Source organism: Eschrichtius robustus, chromosome 13 (assembly GCF_028021215.1).
Source record: "Eschrichtius robustus isolate mEscRob2 chromosome 13, mEscRob2.pri, whole genome shotgun sequence".
Taxonomy (NCBI): domain Eukaryota; kingdom Metazoa; phylum Chordata; class Mammalia; order Artiodactyla; family Eschrichtiidae; genus Eschrichtius; species Eschrichtius robustus.
The window spans coordinates 38,197,034-38,218,262 of NC_090836.1; the positions used below are offsets into that span (position 1 = coordinate 38,197,034).

At 37.0% G+C, this 21,229-nt stretch overlaps 1 protein-coding gene across 2 annotated transcripts in view; it reads left to right on the forward strand.

The window, feature by feature from the left end:
* The window catches only part of ANO6 (anoctamin 6), a 214,471-nt gene that overhangs the window by 144,419 nt on the left and 48,823 nt on the right, over positions 1-21,229 (forward strand). For both annotated transcript variants that reach the window (XM_068560153.1, XM_068560154.1), the window contains 3 exons: positions 5,593-5,727; positions 15,342-15,447; positions 19,559-19,619. In XM_068560153.1, the coding sequence (XP_068416254.1) occupies positions 5,593-5,727; positions 15,342-15,447; positions 19,559-19,619 (302 nt within the window). The remainder of the gene's footprint in view (positions 1-5,592; positions 5,728-15,341; positions 15,448-19,558; positions 19,620-21,229) is intronic.

Below are 21,229 nucleotides of genomic sequence, written 5' to 3' on the forward strand. Positions count from 1 at the left end.
GCAAGCACTCCAAGGAGAAGGGCTCAGGATTCCCCTCGTGGCTTCTAAATGTGACAGTCCTCCAAGAGTACTGCTAACCAGTGGAATTCACCTGCAGCCCTGAGCTTCATTGCCCAGAGTTTTTATTGAGGCTTCATTACCTAGGCATGATTGATCGAGTCATTGCCCACATGGCTCAATCTCCAGCCCCTTCTTCTCCTGTTGGTCCTGCAATATCACATGGCTCCAGTCACATGGCTGGTCTTTCTGGCATGGCCAGTCTCCATCCTGAGTCATCTCATTAGCACAAACCATCTAGGGTCCACCATGAATAACAAAGTCATTCCTATCTTGGGAAATTCCAAGGCATTTGAGGTTACCTCCAAGGAACCGGGACCAAATACCCACCAAATTCTTCATTAAACAGGAGTAAATATTAGATTTAGCTTAAATTGTATGATAAGAGATACCAATTTTCACTGCTTTCCTGTATCTGCTGTTAGGTACCATTTCCGTCAGCATATGAATATGATGTCTAGTTCAGCATTTGTGTTCTGAAGGCACCAATGTCGGCTACTTTCCAGAAGCTTATGTTGTTTGGGCAAGGCTACTGGAGAGAGAGAGATCAAGAACAACTAAACAAACAAAAATAAGCAAATAAGTGAACAAAATTTCTGATTGAAATGAAGAAAATAGCACAGTGATAAGATGGGGAGGGGTGGCGTGAAGTGAGTCTTCTTAGAAAGTTATCTTTGAGTAGGTGGCATGTGAGCTGAGATTTGTCTAGTGAAAAGGAGCCAGTACTTTGAGGATCTGGAAAAAGTCATTCTAGGAAGAGAGGCAGCTGGTACAGTGGCCCCGAGGCACAAAAACACTTGGCAAGTTTGAGGAAATTGTGAAAACCAGTGCTAAGGAGAAAGAGAAAGATGAGACACAAGGTTAGAAGGGTATCAGGAGCATGGAAAGGAGTGCAGACAAGTGCAGTGAGAAGCTGTTGTAATATTTTAAGCATTCGAGTAATTTTATCTCGCTTACATTTTGCAAAGATAGTGTGGAGAATGGGTTACAGGGGGCGCAGGAAGCAGGGTGAGCCGGTAGGAGGCCAGTAGCATGAGCCAGATGAGAGATCGTGGGAGCAGATGTAGAAGCGTTTGGGGATTCGGGTTGACAGGACGTGGTTATGGGTTGGATGTGGAGGGTGAGGAGAAGAGGAGGGTCAAGGCAGCCCCCGCTGGCCCTGGAGCCAGGTGCCTGTTCTTTCTATGAAATCTCAGTGCCCATCCACCTGAACTTGGGGAAAGCCTCTTCACCTTAAAAGTGAGAGTTTTAAAACACTGAAGAATTTTCGTTTTGTTTTACATTTTATTAAGGGAAATTTCAAACGTGTACAAAAGCAGAGAGAATAGTACAGCAAGTCTGCCTACTATGTCTGTCACCCAGCTCCAAACATTATAAACTCCTAGTCACTGTTTTTTCTTGTTTACCTCTACCTCCTACTGGGTCATTTTGAAGAAAATTCCAAATAGTTTAACATTTCATTAGTAAAATGACAAGGTCTCTTAAATACAACCAGAATACTCCTTTTGTTTAAAAGTCATAAAATAATCAGTATTCACGTTTTCCTGATTATCACAAAAATATGTTTTTTTAACAGTTTTTTGGTTGTAATCAGGATCCAAACAAGGTCCAGATGTTGCAACTAATATATCTCTCAAGTGGCTTCTAATCTATAATTTTCCCGTTTCCTTTTTGTTTTCCTTGCAGTTGTTGAGGGGCAGATTCTCTATTCTCTATTTGGCTGATTTCATTCTCCCCTGTGGTGTTAGACTTGTTTCTCTGTCCTATGTATTTGCTTTAGTTAAGTCATTTGATCCTCATCTAAAAGCTTGATCTGATTGAGGTTCGACTTTGTGCAAGAATACTTGTGTGAGTTTTGTACTTCTGTCAAAAGGTACATAGTGTCCAGTTGTCTCTCTCCTGACGATAGCAGCCATTAATGAATGTTGCGTATTTCATTTGGTCATACTCTGATTTCTTCCTTCATTTATTAGCTGGATCAGAATTATGAAGAGGCAGTTTCTCTCATTAACTCGAGTTATCCTGTAGAATAAAATTTTGAAAGAGGATGTTTGTACACATGTCAGTATTTGAAGTTGATATTTATTTGAGGTTTCCCTTCCATTATTTTCGTTTTATGTTAAACCTATAGCATGTGATGGCAGGGTGATAGGTTTGATGGCTTTTTAATCATTCTTTATGGGTTTTTGTTTGGGAGCAGGGATTCTGTAAAGAAAACAATTTCCCCATGATTTGAAGTATCTTTTGCTAAAATACATTTAACTATTCCCTGTCCCTGGTCCACATGTTCCCTTTGTTGCTTCCAATTAGTAACCCCTTGAGCGCTCAGGCTGTTAAACCTTCATTGCTGGTTCCCAGGGGTTAGCAGAGGGAAAATGAACTCTTTCCCAAACAGCAAACCAAACAAACCAGAAAGAACAATCTGGAGGAAACAAACTTTGCCCTGGAAAAAAAAAGCAAAGTTTCCTTCAATACTCTCTCTGAGTGCTAAGATGTGGTATCCACAGTACAAGGACAGGATTCTATTTTTTAAAAAAGAAAGAAAGAAAGGATTATTCTGAGAATAGAATGCAGCTCTTAGGAATTAAAAATGAACAGAACAGAAAAAAACCCCAACAGCAGTGTTAAAAAATGAAGTAATTGTGCAGAACATAGAGCAAAACTATAAAGGAATAGCAGGAAAATGGGGGGAAAGATAAAAATTTAAAAATCAGTCCAGGATGTGCAATGAACAAATAATAGGAATGGTAAAAATAAGGACAGAGAAAATGTAAGGAGGAAATCAGATAAATATTTCATGACAAGTACCTGTAGAACTGTATTGAAGAACTGAGTGCCCTGAGTCTCTGGATGGACAGACAGTACTCAGAGCCCAGCCCGGAGAATGAACTGGAGCCATCAAGCCACTGCAACGTGACCTCTCAAATACTGCAGACAGACAGAAGATCCTACGAGCCTCCAGAAAGAAAAACAGGTTTCATGTGAAGGAGCAAGACTCATAATGGCGTTGAATTTCTCAACAACAACACGGCAACGTACAAGAAAAGAGAGCAATAATTTCATATTTCTGAGGAAGGTGCTTTTTTTAACTCACGGTACAAATGCAGTATGGCCAAACTGTTCATAAGGTGTGAGGAATTTTCACAATTTAAATGTGCAAAGTGATGGAGGAGGTACTCCACCAAGAAAGAGAAAGACGTGGATTCAGTAACCGGGGATTCCCAGCCCGAGAGAGGGACAGGGCGATCCCAGGTGACAGCTCTGTGGCAGGACTAGCAAGTCATTAATCCAGGTGGCAGGAGCTCTGAAGAGATTGAGTCAAGGACATGAAATTGATAGGCTACCTCATGTGTTAGAAGGTAGTGAGAAAGTTACACATTAAAGGAAAGTGTGGGGTTGAATCGTTGATAAGTACACAGAAAGCTAAGCAATGAACCACCAAGACAATTATTAATTCCAGAGAAAACAAAATATTGGGCAGGAGAGAAAATAAGCATAGCATATGACTTGATGCAGCTGTGAACAGTCTTTACAGAGTCTTAATATTTATAAAGCAAGGATATTGCTCTAATCAAAATTATATTGTAACTATGTCGAGAGGATGGAGGAGTGGAGGTGTGGGTGTGTAGATGAGACGGGGATTGAAAGAGAGCTTAATCCTCATCTTCCAAAGCAGAGCATCAGTAGGTGATACATAAAACTGAAAAGTCAATAAACTGCACTACAGGTATATTATTTAGAGAGACGGAGGTAAATATTCCAGGAATCAGCTGTAAGAGCTGAAAGTGCTTGCTTCTGGCCAGGACGTGGGAGAAGTTGTTGGGGACTGCTGCTTTTTATAATCAGTGTTCTATCAGTAGAAGTGTTTGACTCTTTAATGAATGTATAGGTATAACTTTGATTAAAAAAATAAAAGCTGAAGTTTTAGAAATTGGTGTTAAGAATTGGGATGTTTGGGGCAGAGAGAGATAATAATCAGAGAATATCACATTTGAAGGGCTCCTCATTTTCCCCAGCCTTTCAGCAAGAACCAGGAGGCAGGCTTTCTGTTTAAGATTTAAAGAATTCTTTCTGACCTTCTTGCCTGCAGTGTGATGGGGGTACCTTCGGAAGTAATGAACCTCCTGTCACTGTAAATATCCAAGCAAAGACTGCCTGACCAGCTCTCCAAATGTAACAGGATCTTTTTACTATTGGGCAGTTAGAGCAGGCGACTTCTAACATTCTTTCCAGTTTTAAATGTGGTATTTCCAGGGCACATGATTGATAAGAACATATTCAGAAAGCCTAACAGCAAAGAGCCCAAGACGTCTCAAACCCACTGCCAGGGTTTTCTCTCCCAAACACCATCCTGAGCCTGCCATTTACCTGTCATCCATGAGCCAGACCACAAAGCCCCAGTCGCATGAGAACGGACACACTGTGTTCCTCCTGGCTCCTGATTCCACATTGGTCTCAGCCCTTCCTTCTCCCCATGGATGTGACCCACACCGAGGCCTATGACCAGGGAGCTCTTCTCACAGCTGCCCTGTGAGTGCTGGTCCAGCCCAGGGATGTTCCTGTGTGAAGTCTTCTAGGACTCCAGGCTGTTTCTCAGGGCTGAGTCCCCGCTAGGCTAAGCCTACAGAGCTCAGCCCAGCTCCCAACTGAGCCAGAAGCCTCATAGAGGCCTCAGAGCTAAGTAAACCTACAGGTTTTACCAACCACTACTGAGCCAGAAGTGAAAAGTGAGTTGAGGAAAAGTATCTGCGAGAGTCACCTAAACAAGTGTCTCTTTGCTTTCTCCTCACCCCTAAACCCTTTGTCTCTGCCTGTGTGTATTTGTCTCCCTTTCAGGAGCGATCTGGCCCTGCTTCATGCCCTGCCTCCTTTCTTATCTTGCCCACCTGGCCTCTTCCATTTACCCCAGATTAATTTAAAAACATTGAAGAGTTTTTAAAACTTAGGAAAAATAGAAGTGCTACATACAAAGAGTACAGGACAATAGATTCCTCAGTCATATCCATCCTGCCCTCTCCCATTCTCACGAGTTTTATAAATATTTTGGTCAGAGAGCCATTCCACTCCTAGTTATTATTATCAGCATTTTCTTATTATTTGTGATTTACATTACATTTGCTCCAAGGAAGTTCCCGAGATAAAGCAAAAACAGGTAACTGAGCAAATTGTTCGTGTTCGTTTCATGCATGTTAAGAACAATCTGGGGGAATTTATCAAATCTGCCAGTCTTTACAAAGAGTGATGATAATATTCTCTATCTGCTCCATATTCAGCATTTTCCCCTCCTTTGCTGTATTCTAATTTACTTCTTTTCAGCAGGTTACCCTGTGATCAGTACTTCCATGATATGTAAAATACCTCTTGTTTCACAGTAGAATTTGGGGCCTGCTATGAAAATGGATATGTTTTTAAGTGGGAATTGAGTCAGAGGTTTAATTTTAAAGCCCCCTTTATTTAGAATCAGAAATTAATATTAGGATAAAGCTGCAGAGTGATCATATGTCTCTTCTGAAAATAACTTCTGTCTTTCTTCAGGAAATACTATGGAGAGAAGATTGGGATCTATTTTGCCTGGCTGGGCTATTACACTCAGATGCTTCTCCTGGCAGCAGTTGTGGGAGTGGCTTGCTTTCTCTACGGATATTTTAATCAGAATAACTGTACATGGAGGTAACCTCTCTCTATTCCTTGTTACCGTGCTGAAAAGTTGATTAGACATAAAATTATTTTCAGGGACTTAGACTGTTTTTGTAAAAGAAGACTCATTGCAGAACACTTATTGCTTTAGATGATATAACCCTTTTGTCCTGAGCATAATAACTAAGTGAAATGGAAGAAAATTTTTCTTAGATAACGCAGCCCAGCCTCTGACAGGAATATTACCGTTAGGAAACACGCCAGTATTTTAAGACAATACTTTGTTTGAAAAAGAAGTGAGGTCTGGAGGGAGGATCGACTTTGAACTTCTGGCCCCCAGAGGAATGCCTCACTCAGCCCCACAGATGTGGGCCAGGAGCAGCTCTGATTGCTTCAGGGTTTCAATGGCAAAACTGGTAAAATTGGTGTTTCTATGTTTTTAGAAATGACTTCTTAACATATATTAAGGAATACATGTTTAAAAACTCAAGTAAATGATACTTTCTTTTGTTTGTTTTACTTTAAAAAAAAAAAAAAAAAAAAAGCCCTAACAGTGTTGGGGGGGGGGGGGAAAGTAGTAAAGAATGAGTTTGTGCTTGATGTTGAATTTAAAATACCAGCTGCACTGTCTAGAGGGAAATACATGGGTGCCAGAACACTGAATTTCACCATCACTGTTCTGAAATGTATTATTAATCCTTTGCTTTTGGTGATCTCAACCTCCAGAAGGGATGCAGCACGGAACCAGGCATTTTCTCTTGTTCATCTGGCCTCTATCCAGGTGTGACAGCCAGATCAAAATTTCTGGGAAACAGTGACAAACCGATGACCAAATTTTTCTAGCCCAGGGCATATGAGCCTGGCTCCGGAGGCAGGAAGCTTACATGGCAGCTCTGATGTATAGACATAATTATCCATTCTGTTTAACAGAGGATTCTGAGTGTTTGTGCCCGTTATGGTTCTTAGCTAGAAAGCTGCAGATGGTCTTTGAAGTACTCTCCTCTCTTCACTGGAAAAGAGTTTAGGGCCAAAGGCTGAATGTTGATCTCTTTTGCCTAAATTTGTTCTTGGCTTCTCCATTGTTTCACATATCGTTCCAGCCAAAAAAAGGTATCTCAAAAATACACTTTCAAAGTGAAAAAGTAGCATTTTTATACGGTTCTTGCATGGTGGTGGTTCTCATTGTAATTTATTTTATAAAATCACCATAACAGGCACACCACATATTTCCTACTCTTTCACACAAATTAATTTACAGAAAAGGGTGTGGAAGGGGGGATAGAGTCTTGAGGATATACTCCCTGTGCTCAAAACTATTGCGACTTTATTTACTTAATTTTTATATAGTTTTAAAATATTTAAAATATATGTATTTGCAGTTAATTTTATTACATACTGAGTAGAGTCACAAGAATAGAAAATGTATTCAAGATGTAAGGAATAATGATTCATTACCCAGTTTAAGAAAAAGAACATAACTGTTACCCATGAAGTGCTTTGCTCAATTGCATCCCCTTGCCTTGGAAATGACAACTATACTAAATTTTATTTTTATCATTCCTTAACATACACTGTATATTCTTTTTCACATGTACTTGTACCCCTTCAAAATATAATTTATTTTGTGTGCTTTTGAAAATATCTATGGATAGGCAGAGGATACTGTAGGTATTTCCTCTTCTATAAAAGGCCTGTTTAAAGCTTATGCACACTTTAAAATAACAGCTTTATTGAGATATAATTCATACACCATAAAATGCTCCCTTTGGAAGAGTACAATTAGTGGTTTTAAGTACATTCACAGAGTTTTACAACCCTCACCACTATCTAATTTTAGAACATTTTCATCACCCCACAAGGAACCTTTAGTACCTTTAGTAGTCACTCCCTAACCTCCCTTTCCCTTAGCCCCTGGCAGCTACTAATCTACTTTCTGTCTCTACATATTTGCCTATTCTGGACATTTCCTAAAGGGAACCATATAGTATGTGCAGCACGTGGTGTTTTGTGATTGTCATCTTTCACTTAGCATAATGTTTTCACGGTGCATCCATGGTATAGCATGGACCAGTACCCCATTCCGTTTTGTGGTCAAATAATATGCCATTATATGGATACACAACATTGTTTATCCATCCATCAGTTGACATTTGGGTTGTTTCCACTTTTTAGCTATGGTGAATAATTCTGCTGTGATCATTCATGTACAAGTTTTTGTGTGGACATATGTTTTCAATTCTCTTGAGACCATATCAAAAAATGGAATTGCTGGGATGTATGGTAACTGTAGATTAAACATTTTGAGGAACTGCCAAGTATTTTTTTGAAAGTGACTGTACCATTTTACATTCCCAGTAGCTATGTATGAGGATTCCGATTTCTCCACATCCTCATCAACACTTGTTATTGCTGGGTTATAAATAAATAAACAAACAAACGAATAAACAAATATTAGCCATCCTAGTTGGTATGAAGTGGTATATCATTATGGCTTTGATTTGTATTTCCCTAATGCCCACTGATGTTGAGCGTCTTTTCATGTGCTTATTTTGTCATTTGTATATCTTCTTTGGAGAAACATCTGTTCAAATTCTTTGCCCATTTTAATTGTGTCATTTGTATTGTCTAGTTTTAAGTGTTCTTCATGTATTTTGGATAAAAGCCCCTTATCAAATATTTATATTGCAAATATTTTCTCCCCTTCTGTGAACTGTCTTTTCACTTTCTTGATGGTGTCCTTTGAAGCACAAAAGTTTTTAATTTTAATGAAGTGCAGTTTACCTGATTTTTTACTTTTGTTGTTTGTGCTTTTGGTGTCATATCTTAGAAAGCGTTTGCAATCCAAAGTCATGAAGACTTTCTCAGTGTTTATCTTCTAAAAGTTTTATAGTTTTAGGTCTATGAGTTCATTTTTGTAAATGGTATAAGGTAAAGGTTCAACTTTCTTTCTTGCCAGGTATATATTCAGGTGCCCCAGCACCATTTTGTAAAGATTATTTTCTCCCCGTTGGACTATCTTGGCACCCTTGTCAAAAAATATTTGGCCATAAATATAAGAGTTTGTTATGGACTGTCAATTCATTTCTATCAATCTATATGTCTGTCCTTTATGCAAGTACCACACTATATTGATTGCTATAGCTTTTTAGTAAGTTTTGAAATTGGAAACTTTGTTTTTCAAGATTGTTTTGATTATTCTGGGTACCTTGCATTTCCGTATTAATTTTAGGATCAGCTTGTTCATTTCTACAAAAAAGCCAGAATTGCCTTGAATCTGTAGGTCACTTTAAGGACTACTGCCGTCTTAACAATATTAAGGCTTCTGATCCATAAACACAGAATGGCTTTCCATTTATTTAGGTCATCTTTAATTTCTATCAATATTTTGTAGTTTTCAGTATACACGTTTCACACTTCTTTTCTCAAATTTATTCTAAGTATTTTATTATTTTTGATGCTATTGTAAATGAAATTGTTTCCTTCATTTTATTTTTAGACCATTCATGTTGTATAGAAATATAATTACTTTTTATATACTGATTTGTGTATTATAACCTTGATGGACTGGCTTCTTAATTCTAATAGTTTTTGGAGGGTTCCTTAGGATTTTAATATACTATATCATATCATCTGGAATAGAAATGGTTTTACTTATTTCTTTCTAATCTAGAGGTTTTTAATTTATTTTCCTTGTCTAGTTGCCCTGACTAGAACCTCTAGTACAGTGTTGATCTTGGGAGGAAAGTATTCAGTCTTTCACCATTAACTATGATCTTTGCTGTGGTTTTCTCATAGATGTTCTTTATCAAGTTGAGGACATTCTCTTCTATTCCTAGTTTTTAATCCATTATTCTATTAATATGGCATATTACATGAATTGATTTTTGTACTGTTGAATGGTCCTTGCATTCCTGGATACATCCCACTTGATTTGATTTGATTTACTGGATTTAATTTGCTAATATTTTGTTGAAGATTTTTGCATTTATATTCATAAGAGATAGTAGTCTGTAGTTTTCTTGTGATACCTTTGTCTGGTTTCAGTATTGGTGTCATACTAGTTTCATAGAATGAATTGGGAAATGTTTCTACCTCTTTATTTTTAGAAGAGTTCATGAAGCATTGGCATCAGTTTTTCTTTCAATGGCTGATAGAATTCACCAGTGAAGCCACATCACATGGGCTTAGGCATTTCTTTGATTACTAATTCAGTCTCTTAACTCACTGTAGGTCTATTCAGGTTTTCTATTTCTTCTTGAGTCAACTTCAGTCATTTATGTTTTTCTAGGACTTTATCTATTTCATCTAGATTATTCCATTTGTTGGCATATAATTATGGACAGTATTCCGTTATATTCCTTTTTTATTTCCGTAAGGTCAACAGTAATGTTCCTCCTTTCATTTCTAAGTTTAGTAATTTGCATCTTCTCTCTTTCTTTTCTTGACTAGTCTACCTAAAAACTTGGCAATCTATTTATCTTTTCAAAGAACCAACTGTTGATTTTTCTCTGTTGCTTATCTATTCTCTATTCCATTTATTTCTGCCTTTTGTCTTTTGATTGGAATATTTAATTCATTTACATTAATGTAATTTCTGACAAGGTTGGAATTACATCTGCCATTTTTCTATTTGTTTTCTATGTGTCTTATGTCTTTTTTTTCATTCCTCCATTACTACCTTTTTTGTATAAAATATTTTCTAGTATACCATTTTAATGCTATTTTAATTTGTTGTTTCTTTTCCTTTTTTTTTCTTTTTTTGGTATTTTCTTAAGTGGTTGCCCTGGAGATTATAATTAACATCTTGTTTTAAAGCAATCTAGTTCATATTAATCCCAACTTAATTTCAGTAGTATATAAAAACTCTGCTTTGGTATCGGTCTGTTCCCCCCCCTTTGTGCTATTATTGTCAAACAAATTACATTTTTATGCATTTATAAGCCCATCAACACAGTTTCATAAGTATTGTTTTATGCAGTTATCTTTTACATCAGATAGAAGAAAATAATTACATGCAAAAATATATTTATATTTTCTTCTTCTTCTTTTTTTTAACCTATGTAGTTACCTCTACCGTTGCTCTTTAGTTTTTCAGCTGAGTTTGACTTACTGCCTAGTGTCCTTTCATTTAAGCCTGAAGGACTCTCCTTAGTATTTCTTGTAGAGCAGGTCTGCTAGCAGTGGAATCTTTCAGACAATTCTCCTTCATTATAAAAATCTATTATATAAATATAAATCTTTCAAATAATTTCTCCTTCATTTTTCTTTAAACTTTTTATTTTATATTGGAGTATAGCCAATTAACAATGTTGTGATAGTTTCAGGTGCACGGCAAAGTGACTCAGACATACATATACATATACATATACATGTATCCATTCTCCCCCAACCTCCCCTCCCGTCCAGGCTGCCACATAACGTTGAGCAGAGTTCCATGTGCTATACAGTAGGTCCTTGTTGGTTATCCATTTTAAATATAGCAGTGTGTATATATAGATCCCAAACTCCCCTAACTATCCCTTCCCCTCACCCTTCCCCCCGATAACCATAAGTTCCTTCTCTAGGTCCGTGAGTCTGTTTCTGTTTTGTAAATAAGTTCATTTGTATCATTTCTTTTTAGATTCCATGTATAAGGGGTATCATATGACATTTCTCTTTCTCTGACTTACTTTACTCAGTATGACAATCTCTAGGTCCATCCATGTTGCTGCGAATGGCATTATTTCATTCTTTTTAATGGCTGAGTAATATTCCATTGTGTATATGCACCCACATCTTCTTCATCCATTCCTCTGTCAATGGACATTTAGGTTGCTTCCATGTCTTGGCTATCGTAAACAGTGCTGCAGTGAACACTGGGGTGCATGTATCCTTTTGGACCATGTTTTTCTCTGGATATATGCCCAAAAGACCCCAAATAGCCAAGGCAATCTTGAGAAAGAAAAACGGAGCTAGAGGAATCGGGCTCCCTGGCTTCACACTGTACTACAAAGCTATAGTCATCAAACCAGTATGGTACTGGCACAAACATAGAAATATAGATCAATGGAACAGGATGGAAAGCCCAGAAATAAACCCACATACCTGTGGTCAATTAATCTATGAAAAAGGAGGCAAGACTACATAATGGTGGAAAGACAGTCTCTTCAACAAATGGTGCTGGGAAAACTGGACAGCTACATGTTAAAAAAAAAAATGAAATTAGATCATTCTTTAACACCATACACAAAAATAAAATGGATTAAAGACCTAAATGTGAGACAAGACACTATAAAACTCCTAGAGGAAAATATAGGCAGAACACTCTCTGACATAAATCTCAGCAATATCTTTTTTGATCTGTCTCCCAGAATAATGGAAATAAAAACAAAAATAAACAAATGGGACCTAATTAAACTGACTTCATTTTTTGAAGAATAGTTCTGCTGGATATAGAATTCTTGATTGACAGTCTTTTCCTTTAGCACTTTGGTGATATCATCCCACTCCCTTCTGGCTTTCATGGTTTCTGATTAGAAGTCAACTGCTTATCTTACTGAGGAGTCTTAGTATATGTTGAGTCACTTTTCTCTTTCTGCTCTCAAAATTCTCTCTTCTTGTCTTTTGACACACTGACTCTGATGTGCCTATGTTTGGATATCTCTAAGTTTATACTACTTGGAGGTTGTTGAGCTTCTTGGATGTACAAATTAATGTTTTCATCAAATTTGGGAAGTTTTTCAGCCATTATTTCTTCACATATTCTTTCCGCCCCTTTCTTTCCCTCCTTCCTTCTGGCACTCCTATTATGTGTATTGTTGATGGTGTCCCACCCATCTCTTGAGGCTGTGTTCATTTTTTGTCATTCCTTTTTCTTTGTGTTTCTCAGACTGGATCATCTCAATAGACCTAGTTTTAAGTTAGCTGACTTTCTCTTCAGCCAGTTCATATCTGCAGAGGAACCTCTCTAGTGAATTTTTCATTTTAGTCATTATGTTTGTATCTCTAAATTTTCGAGTTGGTCTTTTAAATAATTTTTATCTATTGATATTCTCTGTACAACGAGATGTTCACATACTTTAATTCTTTAAACATGGGTTCTATTAGTTCTTTAACATATGTATAATTGCTTATTTATGTCTTTGTCTAGTAATTCCAATGTCTGGACATCCTCAGGGAGTTTCTATTGACTTCTTTTTTACCCTGTGTTATGGCCAAACTTTCCTGTTTCTTTGTGTATCTTGTAATTTTCTGTTGAAAACCGGCCATTTAAAATATTGTGGCAGATCTGGAAACCAGATTTGTCCCCTCCTCAGGGTTTGCTGTTGCTTCTGTTGTCATTGCTGTGCTGCTGCTATTTATTTAGTTATTTTCCTGAGCAAATTCTGTAAAGTCTGTATTCTTTATCATGCATGGCCATGAGATCTGTGTACAAAAGCTTAGTTGTCAGCTAATGATTGGACAGTGATTTCTTTAAATACTTGGAACCAATCATTTTTTTGAGCCTTTGCCGAGTGGCTCTGTGTTTGTGTGTTGGGGAATACCTTCAGCACTCCAGCAGGCAGTTTGCAGCTCTTCCTTAGCCTTTACTTCTTGCTTATGCAGAACCTCAAGGTCAGCCAGAGTTGAGAGATTAAGGTTTTCTCAGGTCTTTGCTGGTCATATGCACTGTCCACAATTCTAGGAATTTGTTGGAGCTTTTTAACCCTACCCCCACCCCCAGAACATCTCATTACCCAATTTTTCCTTCTAAGTTTTCTAATCAGCATCTTTTTAGTCTCTATTGGTGTCACTGCCTCAGGCAATTGTAATGTTAAATAATTCCTGCTAATTACTTTCAACAGACACTCTGGGGATAGGGCTATTTGCACAGCATGAGCTTGAGATCGGTCAAACAGTGACAACTCTCTGGGAATGGGTTTTTTGGTAACTTCAAACCACTTCTGCCCCTTCAGTGGCTGCTAGGCTACCTTGGTTGTGAGACTGTTGGTTTTAAAGGCCACCATGAAGCTGAGGTTATGGGGATGGCAATAAGTCAAGTTAAAATGCCCCAAATTTTATGGAAGAGATTCAGCTATTTTTCCTCAAATAAGCACCCCTCAGACTGCTGGAAGACTTTGTTTAATTTCCACAGTTCTGCAGAGGTTAATTTTGACAGATTTTGCCAGTGTCTTTGCTTTACAGAGGAGCAAGTTTTCCAAGATCTTTACTCAGATATTCTAGAAGTGTTTCTCATGCCCAGTTATTTTTTACTGAGTTATTTGCAGGGCCAACTAATTCTGCAACTCCAGTCCCATTCACGTAAGAGTCCATCTGCATGGCTTCTCCTAGAGCGAGCAGTGTGTAACCTGTTGTTAGTTTGTTGGTTTTTTCTTATTAATTTGTAGTAGTTTAAAAAATACTCTTGTGAGTAGTCCTTTGTCATTCTTACGTGTTACAAAACTTCTACCAGTCTGTGACTATTTTTTTTTTCCTCTCTTTATGGTGTTTTAATGAAGTTCTTACTTTTAAAAGATTTTGAATGTATTAATATTTTCCTTTGTGATTTAAGCTTTTTTGTTTTTCATTAGTAGAATTTTTCCTTACCCCAAGGTTGTCTAGATAGTCTTTTTAATTTAATTTTCATTTTTTTAAATAAGTTGGTACTATTGCATTTTTATTTTCCACCTGGAATTGATTTGTATATGATAGGATTTTGTGGTTCAATTTCACCTTTTTCTGTGATATTCCATTGCAGCAGCCCTATTTATTCAAATATCAGTTCTTACCTTACTAATTTGCTGGGCCTACCTACCCTGCATGTTATACATCAGCTTTGGTGTATACAGAGGTCTCTTTCTGAACTCTTTATTTTGTTCTCTTGCTCAGTTTTTCTTAACCTATCCCAGTAGCACCTTGTTCTTTAGGCGATGTCTTGAGTGTTCTGAGGCTTTGCTCTTCTATTGAATTTACAGCTCATATAAGGGAGAAATGATATCTTCAAGTATTGATTCTTCCAAATTATGAACATGATAATATACCCAATTTATATAGGTTCTTTACTCTTCCAGAACAGTTTTACCATTTTCTCCATATAAATTTCATACATTTTGAATTAGATTTTTATACCTAGGCTCTTTATATTTTTTAAGCTATTGAAAAATGGTGTTTTAAAAACTGTTGCAGGTCTTTAGAGACACAGTTTCTTTTTGTGACCCTATATATATTATGTATACTGATTTTGTGTCCAGCAAACTTACTAAACTCATTTATTCTCACAATTTATCTGCAAGTCTTATTGAGTTGTCCATATAAACAATTATGTAATCTGTTAGTGATAGGAGTTTTCTTTCCTTGACATTCCTCCTATCTTTGTTTTTTTTTTTTTTACTTACTGTGCTGGCAAGGACCTCCACTGAAAAGAAGCGATGATAGTGGGACCCATCATCTTGTTTCTGATGTAAAGGAAATACTTTCACTGTTTTACTATTAAGTAGAATGGTTTTTTATAGGTTTTATGTAGCAAGATTTTATCAGGTTAATGAAGTTCATTTCCATTCCTAGTTTTATAAGAATTTAGTTTAGTTTTCTTATCATGAATGGATATTGGATTTTATCATGCTGGTAGAAAGAAAGTTCTGTTCATTAATTTTTTTTTTAATTAAATTTTATTTTTCTCTTTTCTTTAGCAAAGAAGTTTGTGATCCTGATATTGGCGGCAAGATCATAATGTGCCCTCAATGTGATAAGCTTTGTCCATTCTGGAAACTCAATATTACTTGCGAGTCCTCAAAGGTATTTTTTTTCCCGAACGTTTACAAGTAATGAAAGATTTTTTTTTCTTCTAAAAATTTTAGTACAACATAGCGATTATAATTTTTTCCTCTGAGGAATTTAGAAAGGTAATTGTCAACTAAATCTTCATTTTGAAAGATAGATATAAAATGCATGTGTTTTTTCCTTGTTTACAAATAATAAATTGAAATTAAAAGCCTTATCTAAAATCTCCTGAAGGGTCAGTGAGGAACTGTGGAATTGAAACTAATTTGAGTATTTCAGGTAATCAAAGCAGAAATCTCAAACCTGGCTTACCTCATAAATACTATTTAATAGGTTTACTATTATAAGTATTTTCCTTAATTCAAGTGAATGGAAACCTGAAATCTGTACTTGTGTTTTCCCACTTCGGAAGTGTGGTGAAACTCTGCTTGGAATTTTAAAGACCTTGCTGGTCAGATTTCGACTGTATTTATAAAAATGCATAAGAAAGGTTTTGTCTGCAAATGGTAACAGCTATTCACTTTGTCTCAAAACATTCCCACAAAACACATCTGGTTCCCCTTATACATGCAGATGATCTTGAGCTATATGACTTCTTAAAATCCAGGAGGTTTAGGAAAAGCACTGAGACTGGAGAGAGCTTACTGAAAGGCATGCCAGAAACGCCAGACAGGAAGAAAGATGGTTGGCTTGCTTCAGAGAGTTTTCCTGACAACTTTGATGTTTGTAGTAGTCTCCATTGTCTTGATCTTTCCTCTGTCCCCTAGTTCTGCCATGAAAATTTAGGAATCTTTATATGACCTCAGAATATTCTGATCTACTCCGTGTAAGTCTTATTTTAACTGAATACACTGCTAAGATAGTGATGCCACTTTATAGTTTATACTTTGCAAAGTTCTTGTAACTATATCATTACTTGACACACAAAACAGCACTGTGAGACAGGCAGAACAGGTGTTACCTCCATTTTACAGATTTAAACACTGAGGATCTGCGAGATTAAATGATTTGCTCAAGATCACCCGCCTAGTAACTGACAAAGCCAGAAAATGATAGCAAATCTGCCTTCCTTGCTATTACCGTCTTCTTCAGTGGCTGACTGTAGTACCAGGCACTTCACTCTCAAACTGAACTCTATGTTTGGAAAATTATTCCACCCCTTAATTAAGGTGATTGCAGGGTATTGTCAACACATGGATTTCTATACTTAATTTGTGAATTAAAATACATTTCATTGCCCATCCCCCCCCAACCAACACAAGTTCTAGACTATAAATATCTATCATAGATCATTCAAAGTAAAAGACTTGGAGCTAGTAAGAGAGAAGGTGCCTTCCAGTGATGTTGACTCATAAAGGTCACTAGTTAGTGTGTATCGCCAGGCACTAGATTTAAGGCAAGTGCCAACGATAATACCAGAGGCAAACTGTACTCCACAAAGTACAAATAGAAATTCCATTTTCCTTAGGAAATTATTTTTCACACACCCAACCCCCATCTCTTTTTTCATATCTTCTGCTCCACCTAGCCATCCTTAAGCACATGACTTTCAAATATGTCCCTGTGTACATTTTTTTTTCATTGTTTTGGAAAAAAATGAATCATTCTCTTCCAGTTTCCAAAAAAAATCCCTTGAGTCTTGTCAGAGTGATTCACAAAGGGAGGGAAGCATATAAAAGAATATGAGTAGAAGAATGAAATGAAAAAATAAGGTAAAAAAGGAGAAAAAGAGAAGCACCTTTTCATGCTTTTCTGCTTATTGGTTAATTCAATCATTTCTTCAATTATACATTTTTATATTCATTTCTTTCCTTTTGGAAAGAGATGGAGTATTCACTAATTGACATGTATGCCAGAATTGTTAACAAATTAGAAATAGAAATAGAAAATCAGGATCAAGGAAATGAAGAAACAATTATGGAAGTAATCAGGGTTAATACTGTTTTTGTGACTGAGCATTAAATAAAGTTCTTAGCTTTTTAGCTGGCAAGATAAAGAGGAAACATGGTTAAGGTATAATATTTAGTTCTTTGAAATACACTGTTATAAAATTTTGATTTTGTTCCTTTGCAGGAAGAAAGCATAGCAAATGGTCACTTTTCTAGTTTCTAACTGGTTCCTCTGCTTAAAATCATCATGCCTGCGTATACAGCTCTCTCTTCTTTCCTGCTCCTCCTGACTAAAGCAGTATGCTGACTTGGGGCCGCTGTTAACACAGCCAGCTTTCCCTCTCTGTGCCATCCCGCCAAGCAAGCTAAGCTAAGCTTCTTACCAAGAAAGCTCTTTGCTTATCTTCTTCCCTACTTCCTGCTTCCATGTTGCTCCTGGGGCACGGAGAGCAGAGAGGCCAGCCAGCCATCTTCTTCTTTCTCTCAGTTCCTTGATCCTTACACAAGTGGCAAAAATGGTAACTTCCTCCAAGCCACGTTAACTCCCTCTCATAAGAGTGCAAGGCACATCCCTCGTCTTGAGCTAGGCAGCTGGGGTGAGCTTGGCATTAGCAGTAAACTTGCCTTTTCTTGCTGCTCCTTTTTTTTTCCCCCCTCTAACATTGACAGATGTGCTTCCAGTGGCTTTTTCTCAGCATAATAGGATTTTCTCTTTCTGGAGTGAGGGTGGAGGTGTCAGGGCAGATAAGGAGGTATCAAATAGAGAGAGGTTTGCATTGATTCCTAGAAGAGGAGTAACATTGGATAGAATCTTCAAGAATAACATTATAACACGCAGAAATGTTTCTCTGAGGACTTTTCCTGCAATAATTTTCAATAAGGGATAAGGTATAACATTAAAAGACAGCTTGGAAAAGATGGTTCCATAAGAGTCAAAGCTAAAAGACTTGAAATCATGTTCCATAGAATCCCAGGAGTAGAGGAATAAATAGGTGGGGAGCATTGTTCCCCAGAACGATCACTCATTTATTAATTTTGTCTTCCTTGAGCTGGATTTTTGAGAGGAATAATTGAATGACAGACAGTTCGGGTCTATGCTTTCTGCTCAGGGTGTATATGGATGATTGAGGGCATCTATATGCTTTGGAAAAAGGATGTATAAGAAGATGGGTGGGTGGATATTATTTTACAAAAATAACATAACATATTTTTATGTAGATGAAAGTTTACTCATTTTATATCAGTATACAGGGCAACACAGAAAGAACCTTAAAAAAAGTTGAGTTTTTCTGAGAAGCAGATTTGAATTTTCTTTTGCACTGGAAAGTTTGCTATTTATTTATTTATTTATTTATTTTTAGCCTACAGCTTCCTTTTCTACCATGTCTTCTTTACTTTTCATAAGATCTATCATAAAGTTGATATTATGTTTGCCACTTTTTCCACTAACTTAATAGACCTTTTTAGGAGATATAAAAATGCTCACTAATGAAAAATCGGTAACTAATTGGAAGATCTTCCAGGAATTCATAGAGGGAGATAGACTATTTTTATACTAGCAAAAAGGGGAAACTTAGCAGAACTAGTAAATAGAGTATGTCATGTATTCCTTCATGATCATTGTACCCTTTGTAACGTCAGCAAAAGCATCTGTGCCTCCTTATCCTAAAGGAAGCTTTCATCAGCAATGGTAGAAAAGTCATCATTGGATTTGAGGAAACAGAGCTGTCTCCTGGGGGAGAGCCATCTCAAAGTAAACCCTAGCTTTGTGCTTCTCTTAATAAGAAATGCAGGAATTCAGGAACTTGCCCTCTGACGAGGGTTGGATAATCAGATGCAAATCATAAATCTAAAAGTTGTTTGGAGTTCATTGTACTCTTAGGGCCATTCTATTTCCTCAAATTCACTATCATGGTCCATAAAAAGAGGCTGTTCTTCAAAAGTATGTTAGAAGCTTTCAACAGCGTGGGGGTCTTAGCAGCTGAGCCTATTTCTTTATCGTGATATGGAAAGATTCCATTGGAAAATGTACTCTGGTAAATACAGCAGAGGCTGCTTGCTTTCAAGAGAATGAGAAATCTCACCTGTAAGTATGTAGTAGATACAGTGATTGTCAAACTAGGTAACAGCTTTAAAAGAAACTCCCAAACTGTAGCATATACAAAGCAGTTCATATTTGCTGAATCCTAGTAAGTGAAGAACATGATTCATGTATATGTTATTATTGTATTTTCCAGAAATTGTGCCTCTTTGACAGTTTTGGAACCCTAGTCTTTGCAGTATTTATGGGGGTATGGGGTAAGTTATGTTCATTTTTTTCAGTTTCCTTTTGCCTCATAACTAAAAACAAACAAACAAAAACCTTAAGATCATACAAGTACCGAACTAAATAGCATTATATGGTTTTATATAGGCGATTAAGGTAACCCACTTTTAGTCCCTTGGATTGCCCAAACTTCATCTCCCCCTAAACTCCATTTATAATTCTTAAGGCCATTGTATCAATTACTGCATAAAAACCTACCTCAAAAGGTAGTGGCTTAAAACACAGGTTTATTGTTTCTCATGATTCTCTGCATCAGCTGGGAGGTTCTCCAGGCATAGTTCGCCAGGAGGGGTTGGTCTGTGGGGTGCAGCTGGGCCACCTCCTCTGGGTCTACATGGTGTCTCATCCTCCAGTGGGCTGGCCCAGGATTCTTCACATGGAAGTTTAGGGTTCCAAAGAGAAGCAAGACAGGAGAAGCACACTCCAGGCATTTTTTAAGCTTGTGTTTGCATCAAGTTTGCAAATGTTCCATCAACCAAAGCAAGTCATGGTCAACCCGACAACAATGTGAGGAGGTGGGAGGACTGCTCAAGGGCTGGATACACAGGGGCGTGATTCACTGGGAGCTATTGTAATAACCCTCATAGCTGTGATCCAACCTGACTTTCAAGGGTTTGGGGTTCGGGAAAAGCAGCAACACAAGAATTACAGGTAAGCTTTCTTCTTTATACACTTCTATATGAGTGAGTAGTTAATAAGTATGTGCTGCTACACTTATAATAGTAACATTCTGTTTAATAAATAGAACAAATATGATCCTAAAGAATATAATTTGTATATAGAAGCTTTAATACTATATATTATTTATTTTGAATAGATTAGTTACATTAATTAATTACATTAATTACATTAATGAGGCAATTATCATTTTATTTAAATACAGACTTTTACATGTTTAATTGATGTAACTGTTCTACCGTAGAAGAAAAAATGTCCACTTTCAAAGATAAATGCCTTTTCAATTTCATTGTGTAAGTCAAGGGGAAAATAGTGCTCAGGGTGTAGATAGTTGGGGGAAGAAACAGAACCAAGTCTTTTATTTTGGAGAAGACAACACATCAACACATGCAACTCACTTACAGATACAGCTGTTTACAGGTGTCCTCGGTGGTATTTCTCTTTTGCAGTGGTTGTGCCTATGAAGGGTCCCCAGATGAATCACAGAACAGACAGGCCAATTATTTTGGACACTTTTAAGAGATATTAGTTACCACTCCTGCATAAACTCTAAGAAGGCCAAACTTACCTAATAAGTCACACTGTCATTCAGACATTTAGCATGTTTTGGCTGGAGACCAAACGCTAGCTAATATTTGACATGTGGGAGACTAAAGATCAAGTTCATATATTAAGATTCTCTGTACTCCTCCACTGTAAAATAATCTTTTTTGTTTTTTTTTTTAATCCCCGGTAAGAGGGTAGGTGCCAAACACTTGGGTGGGGTCACTTTTAACTATTGCCTAAACCTCAGTCTCAGCACTGATTCATAATCTATAAAATTCTAACACATCTATTGAACTCCATACACTAATGGATACTGATAGCCCTAATTAAAAGAGCCTTTTAAAATAAAGCAAAAAAT